The sequence below is a fragment of the Pseudonaja textilis genome, chromosome Z (genome assembly GCF_049901715.1).
Source record: "Pseudonaja textilis isolate UNSWEBS1 chromosome Z, rPseTex1.2, whole genome shotgun sequence".
In the NCBI taxonomy this organism is placed as follows: domain Eukaryota; kingdom Metazoa; phylum Chordata; class Lepidosauria; order Squamata; family Elapidae; genus Pseudonaja; species Pseudonaja textilis.
In genome coordinates this window covers 23,691,605-23,704,088 of record NC_142008.1, presented here as the reverse complement: position 1 = coordinate 23,704,088, position 12,484 = coordinate 23,691,605, and the positions used below count along the sequence as shown (strand labels likewise).

Sequence of the window (12,484 nt, the reverse complement as noted above, 5' to 3'; positions counted from 1 at the left end):
CATGGGAAACAGAGGAGTTACTGTAGCGGTTTTGGATGGAACTGCAAGCAAGAAAGCTAGCCAAGAAGAATGTTCATATTTAATCATTTTAGTCATTCGTATTTAATCTTGTGTAGCCATTGTGCAATACTGAGCAAAATGCATGTTCCAGCCCACTTTCCATTGCTCCTTAGATTTCTAAATCCCTTCTTGAGTTCTGTGGAAAGTCTCAAATATTTTGATCAGAAGCCAGCTGATTCTTTTTGGGAAAATAGAATGGGCAGCTAAATTCTATGCTCCCATAATTATATTCACATGTTATTATGAAAGGATTATAAGAGAATAGGATGTTTCCAAATAAAACATTTATAGGGTTTTCAAGGTATCTTCATACAAAGCCTTTCATATTGATTGAATATATATAGCATTTTTTTCCTGCAAAATATTTAAAATAACTGGTCTTTTTCCTATAACAGTGTGATTGTCCTTCACAGCTGAACACAATTCTGAGAACAGCTGTTGCTGCTTTAAAGAATGATAGTAAGATGCTAATTCCTTTTTGGGTGTATAAGAACCATCCTTTCAAAGTAATATCTAAAGCATTGTATTATCCCAAAATGAATCTTCCTTTTATAGGTTTCCCCTTTTTTATCATCTCTTCCTGTGTTTCCTTTTTCTTTAGGTAGGAAAAAGCAAAGTCTTTTGATCAATAGTCCTCAGAGCAATCTATCTGAAAGCATCCTGGATTTTTACAAATAACATTATAATAGAACTGTTTACCTTGGGGAACTCAACTGAAATGATTTTTATATAAGATGGAATATTTTTTTAAAATAGCAGAATCGGAAATTAAACACTGGCAAGAGGATTTTAATTTGCTGTTGGAATTTAGTGAGATAAGCAACTCTCACATGATCACCTGTTTTTTTTAAAAAAAAATGCTAAAAGAGTGTCTTGAATTGTCAGGAAAGCCATATGAATAAGAAGAGTCTTCCACTTGAGTATGATACAGCTTTTTACCAGATGTGTCATCTTCCAAGTTTTGATATGTCCTTTCAAACAAAGCATAAAATAAATACTAGGGAAAAAAACATTATTGAAATTAGAAACCAGGTTTCTTTTTGTCAACTTAGTTCATATTTGTTTAATTAAAAAGAAAAACAGCTTTTCTATAGTATGGCACTATTAAACTGAAATGATTTTTTAATGAAACTTAAGTCACTATCTCTTTTGTCCATTGCTAATGTTTCACTTAAATGTATATCTTAGTTGAGATATTAGAGGGCACCATCTTTTATTTTTTTTAATTGAGAATGAAAGATAGGACTACCCCAATAGAGTGATCAATGTCTGGAATACTCTACCTGACTCTGTGGTTTCTTCCCCAAACCCTCAAAATTTTAACCTTAGACTGTCTACTATTGACCTCACCCCTTTCCTAAGAGACCTGTAGGGGGCGTGCATAAGTGCACCGACATGCCTACTGTCCCTGTCCTATTGTTTCTTTTTATTTTTCTTATATGTATCCATTTCATGTATTCATAACTATGTTATACCTGTTATCTTACAATCGCTTGACAAAATAAATAAAATAAAGGTGGTTTTCAGTTCTATCCTTTTAGCAAGTTCTGATATTCAATATTTATTATTACAGCTGGTCACATAGTCAACCAAATGTTTAGACTGGTTTTGGCATTTTTGCGCATCCATCAAATACTTCCCAAGAATCTAAGACAGGCAGATGTTTAATTATGTTAAAGTTATGGTCGCAGGATATAATTTTTTTGGTATTGCAATATCCATTATCTAAATCCAGACTATTTTGTGTATCTTATCAACAATTGTTGTCTAGTGTGCTATGTGACAGATACCTATCTGTTTGCATTCTAAAGTCCTATACGATTTAACTTCTTCATTTTCTATTACTTTATCTGTTGGTGGTTCCACCAGGCAAGTGATATTTCTTGTAAATACTCCAATGCACTGTTGTTGCTACTTTGTCATGTCATTAATTATAATCAGTCTATATTCTTGCAGCAGCTAAGGTGGTGTTCTCTCCTAGGCCTCCCCAAAAAGCACTGTCAATTCTGAGTCCCGGCAAAAAACCTTTTTTATTACATTAATGTGAATTTATTTCATTCACAGCCAGCAAACAGTCTTGTGAAGGTATACTAATGAGTTCAGACTTTTATCAGTCCTGGAACGCTGCCCAGTAAATAGTTCCACACTCAATGCTGGCAGGGAAAGGCTGGATTATACAGACAAATCTCCACGAGGCTGGAACAAATAAACGAACGAGCAAGTTGATTCCTGCAAAAGCCCCCACCCCTTTTGCTTCTCTTTTAATCCTGATGGGAGGGACCATTCATTATCCACTTGTGTCCTTACTCCCATGTCAACCCTGAGTTCTTAATTGTGCCACCCTTTGACAGCTCTGCACATGCTTCCAGGGAAGCTTCCCTGCCTCACTGCTGTCCGAGCCCGAAGGCAGCTGATGACTGCCAGCCTGCCCTGGCTCCATCTCTGACTCTGACACAGAACCCTCATCCAATGTGGCTTTTTGTAATTGACAGATGGAAATTTTGCCCGTGTGGATTTTGAAGTGTCGCCAAGATTTTTTTTGTATTGTACCAAGTATGTAGAAAACCACTGGGCTCTAGCAACAATTTATGCAATCTTTCATCTTTGATTTTCAGAACTTAATACTTTGTGATATCTGTGATTATTATTATTTTATCGATGTACTTTTCTGTTGTTTTTTCTAGCATGTTCACATGAATATACGACAGCCTCTGGTATGTTAACATCACCAAACTATCCAAATAACTATCCAGACAAAATGGTATGCATATACAAGATCCATGTGGCAAAGAACAAACAAATTGCTTTGAATTTCACCTATTTCTCTTTGGAGGAGGACTTCACGTGTCGGCATGATTATCTTGAAATTAGGCAAGTTGATTTCTATTTGACTATATTGATACCTCTGAATAATTAACTACTTCATTTAATGGAACTGTAAGCCAGGAGTCAAATCAATCAATCAATCAATCAAAATAGAGCTGGAAAGTACTGCAGAGATCTTTCTAGTCCTACCCTCTGCTCAATAGGGAACCTGATACTATTTTAGATAGGTGGCTGTCCAGTTTTTTCTTTTTTAAAAAAGAACTGTACAAGACTATAATTGTATTTGAAACTGTTTTATGCTGTGATTGTTTTTTTATCTTGTATCCAGGGGTGGGATCCCACTGGTTCTATCAGGTTCTATAGAACCCCTTGTTAACTTTCTAAGCAGTTCGGAGAACTGGTAGTTAGAAGCAATCTCCTTTTGTTTTTTCCACCCTTATTACATTTTTGGCAGACAGCCCAGACTTCCTGTCTCCAGAGCTTCTGAGACTTTCTTAAAGGGGAAGGGTTGTTTTAAGATTTTTACACTGCTGTTGGGAGGAAATACTTCCCTGGACAATCAGCACTTTGAAGAAATAATTGAATAATGAAGCAAAGCTTTTAGTGACAGGCAACCAAGATGAATGACATTCCGCAAGGCTTCTTGGCTAGCTAGAAAGATTAACAGTCAAATGTGAGTTTACATTCTCTTTCTGAGTTTTGGTCCAAAATTGGTTTGTGGTGAAGGTTAATTCTGTGCTTGGTGACATTTAATCCTGTGTTTAATGATGGGATAATTTTCCCCATTCAGCTTCAACAAGCAACAGCTACTGTTGTGATTTAATTATTTGTACTGTGATTGAATTTTTTCCTGCCTCTATCTGGGGAGGGGGTCTTCCTCACTGCTTTAGTACTATCTGGCACTGTCCTTTGGGGGTATACTTCCAAGACGCAGGATACAAGCTTGGTACTGTCTTTCTGGGGGGCATGTGACTTTTCCTTAAATCTGGATGATATCCTTAGGATATCTTGTGAGGTGAGTGAGACCAGCTGGTATTTTTAAGTGGTGCAAATGGATCTAAGGATTGCTTTTCCTGGGTGTGTTTTTTCTGGAGAGCGTAAATGATCTCTCTGCTAAAGGGTTTCACTTTAGGAGCAAGAGATGGCTGCTTAATAGTTATCACTGCATTTTAACTATTTTCATTCCTCAAGGTACTCTGGTACCCTACCTGATTTGTAACTTGGACTTGCAGGTATTTTTAATCTAATAATTGGTATTTAGTGCAGCTTTTTGCAAGCAAAGAAGCTTTTTGTATTTTTGTACAGGTAATCCTTGAGTTATAACAGTTTATTTAGTGACCATTCAAAGTTATAATGGCACTGAAAAAAGTGACTTGACCATTTTTCACACTTACGACCGTTGCAGCATCCCCACTGTCATGAGGGGCCAGGTGAGGAGAAGCGCCCCTTGACATGAGTGATGCCGAGTTGGCCACACCCACTTAGTCACATGACCACCAAGCCACACCCACCCACCAAGCCACGCCCACATAACTGATTGTTAAAATCCTACCCCTGCCCGTATCCCATTGCAACCATCTTCTGGTTCTCTAGGACAGGCATATAAAAGAATTTAAGGAAGGGATTAGGAGCATTCTTCCCCAAAGGAATACACAAGATCAAAATACCACAAATTTGTGAAGCCTAACTGATTTCTTCAAAAAAACAAAAAAAACCAACACAGAAGAGCTAGGAATTGCATTTAATTTTTTTTAATACAGAAAGTTCTTCCCCAGCAGTATTTAGTCTTTTAAAAATCTGGTGCATTTGTATTGGGCTGTTTATATAGCAGTCTTCCTTTCGTCAACTCTCTATATAATACCATCACACTTCATGCTACATTGTCCAACTGCCCTTGCTAAGAGCTTAGATAAATTCTATTGTACAACAGGCTTCCTATTCCCAACCCTAATAATCAGACAACTATTTTTTGCTGGCACAAATTTTGGCAAAAACTCAAATTTATGTGAGCATGAGTGAGTAAGTGAATGAGCGAGCGAGCGAGCGAGTGTTGCCTTTGAGTCAGTTTGTCTCCTGACAACTGCCTGGACATGTCCCTGCATTTTTTATTTTTTGGCAAAATTTCAGAAGTGATTTGGTATTGCCTCCTAGAGCCCACTATAAGGAGGCAATACCAAATCACTTACAATCACCCTAATGATAGTAAATTCTATAAACCAGTGAAGCATGTTTTTCCCATATAGGAATTAAGAATTATATTATCAGAATATTAAAAAAATATTATAATAATAAAACAATACAAATTAAAATTAAATTAAAAAGTGAATAGAAAGGAGGAAAAGTGCAAGAAAAAAGAGAAACAAAAGAGACAAGTAAAGATTTAATAAAGGGAAAAGAAATGTATAAAAAGTGAATTCCAACCTTCCTCACAATTATAAAGAAGTTAGTGGCTCTCCATCCCTTCTAAGGTTAACAACAATTTACTGTTTCACCCCATATCCCACCTCTTATCTACAGTACAAACAAATTCATAAAACATAATCTTTTCCTGATTTCAACAGAAATTCCACAGAATCTTGCCAGAAGTAATATATCTTGTTTTAATCCTGGTCAAATAAACCAACTTTATATTCCTTCCTTTTACTTAAACATTCTTAAATTGGTTAAGTATTGTCTAAGCAACTTTTTTTGTCTTTGCTCAGTCAGTATATAGAGTTGTCTCTGTGTAATAGAATACATATTCCTTTGAATATGTTCAGATTCCTTCTTTAATCTGTTGCCTTGGTGTATCTAATTTGGTGTCCTTTTGTGCCTAATCACATTGGCCAAATAAACTATTCTATTCCAAATAGTTGGCTGGAGTTTATAGAAATGGTATTAAAACTAGAGGTCAAAGAAGATTTTTGTTCTACTAAATAATCTTATCTATATTTTAAATTTTAAAAAATCAGCACTACAGTACAAATTGTTTTAATTTTTTTGCTTTTATTTAATTGTCTGAATGAGTTTTTAAATTTAAAAGTGTTTAAAAAGAATTTTCTTATTGCTAAAGCAACCCATTTGTTGCTTTGTACATATAGTCTTATTGGAGATTCAAGTTTAATTATTTCCCCCTTTTTTGTATATTGATTTTTGATTAAAGAAATGGAGGTTATGAAACATCTCCTTTGCTTGGGAAGTATTGTGGCTCCTCATTGCCTCCTGTTACCATTTCCCATGGTAATACCCTGTGGATAAAGTTTGTGAGTGATACACTTTCAACAAGTACTGGCTTCTCAGCTTATTGGGATGGAACATTAACAGGTAAATCAAAATATAGAATGTATCACATTATTTCTCTAACAAGTAACAAGAAGGGAATATAATTGATATCGTTCATTTTTCTTGGCCATTTTCCTTGGTTTCTTTCTCTTTTTTATCATTATCACCACCACCCCTTTAACTCGTAAACCTGGCTTATTGAGATCTATGTGAGAAGCCATAATGTTCCTGATGTGGAAAAAAACTCAGGCATTTTCAGAAGCAGACTCACAGAGATAGAGCGCTATTCTAAGAGAGATTCAACGGTGTATGATCCTATACAGGTTTAAAATTGTGACAAAAACTAAGGCAGAAGAAAGTACTCCATTCCTGGACTGCATTTTTAATTTTCTCTTTTTGCATAATCCCATTGCTCATCATTTTAAAATATAATTGTTGTATATTTAGATTCCACAAATCTTCCAAAGGTTGCTTTGTTGGAATTTCAAATAAAGTTGATCAAGACAATTGTATAATACATAGCATTACCCCATTTCTAAGCATTCCATTTCCAATAAATGGAATTGTTGGGTTGCTTGGCTCAGGGAGAGTGACTTATACATATGCACAGAAACCCCAGTTTATCAAGCAGGATATCCATCAAAGCCTGGCCTTGTCATGAGGTTCTACGGACATCAAATGATTTTTCTCCATGAGACAAAGCATTTTAATGAAATAGGCTATGGGTATCTGGATTCATCTATTATATGCTTGATAATTTACCGCTTTAGGCCTACTACAATCATATTTACCAGTTGGTGATATGTAAATAAATAAACAGATAATAATTTATGCCACATTTTTATTATGGACAATTGACAGGCAGATATCTAGAAGTTTAGACATATTTGCATCCTTACATTTCTCTCTATAAATGTCTACATGGACATTAAGAAAAATTATGTATTTTGACCTTTAGGTGGAATTTCATTTTTCCAATTTCAGAAGTGGATAACAAGAAGTTATCAACATATTGAAAGTTATAAGAAGTATGGGCTTAACCTAAAAAATAATTATTACTAATTCCATTCAAAACTTTGCTAAAAGCAAATAGAGACTATGTAGTACTAGGGAAAAAATAGAGTTGGCCAATTGTCATTTAATTAGAATTTTCTACTTATTTTCAGGTTGTGGTGCAATCCTTACAAGTTCTTCTGGAACATTCATGTCTCCCAACTACCCTATGCCCTATTACCAAAATATGAAATGTTACTGGCTGCTGAAGTCAAGTCATGGAAATGTGTTGGAAATCTATTTTGATCAGTTCCATTTAGAGTCTCATCCATCCTGTTACTTTGATTATCTTGCTGTAAGTCTTATCTTCTATGAGGAAGATTGATAATAGCTAACAATAATAGCTGAAATATCAATTTATGCAATATAAGTTTTCCACTGTGGGAGTAATCTCAGATCTATATATCTACCATTTTTCTCAGAAAATAAGGCCAGGTCTTATTTTCTTTTGACCCCCCCCCAAAAAAAAACGGCTAGGCCATCTTTTCGGGGATGACTTAATTTCTCCCCTCCCCTCGCATCCTCGCCTAGAGCAGCCTGGGAGCCTTGCCAACAGCCACTCCTAACAGCCAATCATGGTGGAGTACAGAGGGCTCCCTACCCCCACCAAGCGCCTTTGCTGCAGCCCCGGGTATGATGCTGGCTGCAGGCAGGTCAGTGGGCGGGCAGGTAGGCAGTGGTGTGGATGTCAGCCTTGGTGGCAGCGGGCACTTTGCACCACTGCCGCTTCTTCCGCCACCATCGCTTTCCCTTCTGCCTTTGCTGCAGCTTATGCCATGTTCAGACTGCTGCCATTGGTCAAGACACAGAAACTGGAACCTGTACTGGACATCGTGGCATGGCAGTAACGGAGAAGTGGCCCTTCCAGTGGGTGGAGGAATGGCTTGAGCATGGCTGCCTTTCAGCTGCTTCTCAGGTGGGGCGGCAGTGTTTCAGTCACTTCTTGGGAGGGGGAGCTTTCCTGGTAAGCTTCCACGGTTCCCACTGGCGGTGGCACTTCTCTCGCCAGTGCTGTCTCCAACAACAGTGGCAGGAGCGGTGGGACAGACCCCACTGCCAACAAGAACCGCCTGCCCTCCCGCAGGTGCATTACTTTGCTTGATGGTGGCTGCGTCGACAATGTCCTGCAAGTCAGTGAGTCATTCGGGCTTCAGTGGGTGGAAGTGGCGGTGGGAGAGTGATGCCATCCTTCCCCTACCATGCCTCGCTTTTCTTCGCACCCTAGAGCTTCGTGTCACGGTCTCGTTTCCTGTACGGTTGGGCGCTCTCCTTTTGCTCTCCTTTTGCTCTTCAATATCTTCATTAACGACTTAGATGAGGGAATAGAAGGGGAACTTACCAAATTTGCAGATGATACTAAGCTGGCAGGAATAGCTAACACCCAAGAAGATATGCTCAAGATCCAGATGGATCTTGACAGACTAGAACACTGGGCCATATCTAACAAAATGAAATTCAATGTGGAGAAAAGTAAAGTCCTACACTTAGGTAAGTAAAAACAAAAGTACACTTATAGACTGGGTGAAACCAGGTTCAATAGCAATAACTGTGAGAGGGATCTTGGAGTCTTAGTGGACAACGAGCTAAATATGAGCCAACAGTGTGCAGCAGCAGCAGCCAAAAAAGCTAATGCAATCCTAAGTTGTATTAACAGAGGGATACAATCAAGATCAAGGGAGGTACTAATACCACTCTAAAAGCCTTAGTAAGACCACACCTAGAGTACTGCATCCAGTTTTGTTCACCACATTACAAAAAAGATGTTGAGACTCTAGAAAAAGTACAGAGAAGAGCAACCAGGATGATTAGGGGACTGGAGGCTAAAACATACAACGAATGGTTGCAGGAACTGGGCTTGGCTAGTCTAGTAAAGAGAAGGACCAGGGGAGACATGATAGCGGTCTTCCACTATTTGAGGGGCTGCCACAGGGAGGAAGAGGTCAAGCTATTTTCCAAGACACTCAAAGGCCAGACAAGGAATAATGGATGGAAACTGAACAAGGAGATATTTAACCTGGAAATAAGGAGAAACTTTCTGACAGTGAGAACAATCAACCAATGGAACAGCTTGCCCTTGGAAGTTGTGGGAGCGCCATCAGTTGAGACTTTCAAGAAGAGATTGGACTGCCATTTGTCAGAAATGGTGTAGGGTGTCCCACTTGGATGGGGGGGTTGGACTAGATGACCTACAAGGTCCTTTCCAACTCTGATTATCTGTTATCTGTTCCAGCTGCCTGAATCCACCCCCATGGACCTTTTACCCCCTTTTTAAGTTTTCTTTATTCTCATTCCCTCCGTCTGTTGCCTAAGAATACAGACTGGCTGGGCAGCTTCGTCCCCATCCCTCCCAGTAGTTTTAAAAAGGGAACCATCTATCCATTTTGCCCTTCGAGCAGAGGCAAACCTTCCAATCCAAACAGTCTGAACATGGCATAAGCTGCAGCAAGGGCAGAAGGGAAAGCGATGGCGGCAGAGGAAGTGGCAGCGGTGCAAAGTGCCCCGCCACCGCTGAAACTGACATCCACACCACTGCCGACTGCAACCAGCACTATACCCGGGTCTGCAGCAAAGGCGCTTGGTGGGGGGAGGGAGCCCTCCATGCTCCGCCATGATTGGCCATTAGGAGCGGCTGGTGGCAAGTCATGGCTGCCCGCAGGCCAATCCTAACGGCAAGTTCCCCCTTGCCCTTCTCCCCCACTTTGCATGTTTTAAATAGGCCTAAATTTGGGGGGAGGGGCTTAATTTCACCTCATGCCTAGAAAACATGCTGGGCCTTCCTATTGGGGGAAGCGTATTGTTGGAGAAAAACGGTAGAAGAAAAAGAGTATTACCTACATCTGCCATGGGGAGATACAGAAGGAATAAATATTTATTTTGGGCACTCTGTAACTGGTGCACATTTATGGCTATATTCAGCATCCTCTAGTCATGTGAACATAATTTATGATGTTTTTGCATAATTTCCAGTTTTTGGCAAAAGCCATCCAATAGCAAACAATGTGTTTGCTTAATGAAGGTCATAAAATCAGGCATGGTTACATTGTGACCCTTTTTACAAATTATGATTGAAATTCTGACCTCAGCTATAATCATTAGTCTAGGACAGGAATCTCCAACGTCGGCAACTTTAAGACCTGTGGACTTCAACTCCCAGAATTCCTCAGTCAGCAAAGTTGAAGTCCACAAGTCTTAAAGTTGCCAAGGTTGGAGACCTCTGATCTAGGACTACCTCTATATCACTTCAGCTTCATTTCAATCTTGTTAGGTAAAAAGGATGTTTTTTCCTTTCAATTATTTTCAAGATGTTAGATTTATGAATTGCTAAACTCTTGGGAAGATGGGGTTATAAAAATGCCTGTAACCTTATCAGCTTGAACTCTTTAGTTGCTATCAATGATGGAGCTGCCAATAATGTAAGATGTAGGATGGGAAAAAGGCTGCCTCTTCTTTTGGCATGGGGAGAATCTGCTCTCTTATTAAACCAGTCCTTTCTTTTCAATCTTCAATCTCCTAGAATGAGGTCAAGATTTTCCTTGGAGCAAGGAAGTGATTCATATGTAGAGCTGTGGTGGCTCAATATTAAAATGCAGTATTGCAGGCTAACTCTGCTCACGCTGCTAGGAGTTCAATTCCTTTGATCTTGACTGGCTCATTAAGCCCATTCATGATTAGGCAACATTTAAGAACACTGATTGCTGGCTGATAACAGCCTAAGTCATATTTCCAAGAAAACTACATGAACTTATCTATAAAATAATCAAAAGCAGACTTCAATCCCCCAAAAAACTTTGTTTGCCATATATTAATTTTTTAAAAAATATATATTTATATGTCCCAATAACTGCAGGTGTATGATGGCAGCAATAGCAACAGTACCATGTTAGGCAAGTTTTGTGGTAATCAGATCCCACCCACAATACGTTCTACTGGCAATACTATGTATATAAATCTAAATACAGGCTACTCTTCAAATGGAAGAGGTTTCCTTGCTCATTTTAAGCAAGGTAAGTTGAAATATTTTAATTAAGTCCTACCAGCTCAAATACATTTGCAGCATATTTGAATGAACATATAGAACCGTTTTTAGTGTGTGATACACTTAGGATAATAGGCAAATTATCTTGAATTGAAAAGATAAAGGAGGCCTGGCTAATCTAATTATTGTCCCATCTTTCTATTAGAAATTCAGGACAATGTAGGTTTTTTAAAAATTGCACTATTATCATTATAAAAATGTGTACATGTGTGTTTGTGCGCACACATGTACATGTATGTTCAAATTAGCCTTGATTCTTGACAATTTGGCAGAAGTAATTTGCAACTGCTTTTTTCCCAGATTTAGAGAATCAACGGCGCAAAGGCCCTCAGGTAGTTTGTGTTCCTAAGGCGGGCTTAGAATTTAAAAGTGCCTTTAACTAAAAGTCTGCAGAGACTTTCAATCATCCAGGTTATGTTTGTCCCAAAGGTGCTTTTTCAGGAGGCAACTGGACTTTCTTGTTTTTTTCTTTTGAAGATGTTTCACTTCTCATCCAAGAAGCTTCTTCAGCTCTGACAGGATTGTAAGGAATGGAAGGATTTATTTTCTTTGCAGACAGCTGGTAATTTACATCCTTTTAGAGCATTGTTTAGACTTTTAGCTATACAATTTGGGATGGACACCCTTTGAATGGTGTGGGAATAGGAATGGATTTCCAGAGGAAAAATTGCAGACTGAAGGAACCAGGAGCATCACTCAGGTGATCCTGAGGACACAAGCCTCCAAGTGCTTTAAAGATCCTCTAAAAAGATGCAAATGACCAGCTGTCTGTAAGGAATATAAATCCTTCCATTCTCCACTGTTCTGTCAGAGCCGAAGAAGCTTCTTGGATGAGAAGCAAAACATCTTCAAAAAAGCAATAAAATCCAGTTGCCTCCTGAAAAAGCACCTTTGGTATGAGTGCCTTTAACTGCTACTTCAGACTCTCCCTCTATCGTGTTAAAATGGATAAAATAGGAGATGCGGTGTACTTGAAAAAAAAATCTAAATTATCCAGAATTATCCTTAAATTATCCTGTTACCACTTTATGTGTGGATATTCTTTTATTTTCCACCATCTATTATTTCAGGATATTTATTCAAATCACAAAGTCCCTTGCTATTTCTCAGAAAACTTTTTCATCTGCAAACTGCCTGAAGCTACAACATCATTTCGAGTAGTCTAGATATTACATTCACAACCTTGTCTTTCCAAAAATGACATTTATTAAGAGCATGGAAGACAAAAAAGAATTTGTTGGAGAAGAT

At 38.4% G+C, this 12,484-nt stretch overlaps 1 protein-coding gene across 1 annotated transcript in view; it reads left to right on the top strand.

Annotated features, from left to right (window-relative positions):
* CUBN (cubilin) overlaps positions 1-12,484 on the top strand; it is a 153,060-nt gene that overhangs the window by 38,213 nt on the left and 102,363 nt on the right. The window contains 5 exon segments of the mRNA XM_087917141.1: positions 456-519; positions 2,745-2,931; positions 6,029-6,189; positions 7,314-7,495; positions 11,048-11,204. Of these exon segments, the coding sequence (XP_087773267.1) occupies positions 456-519; positions 2,745-2,931; positions 6,029-6,189; positions 7,314-7,495; positions 11,048-11,204 (751 nt within the window).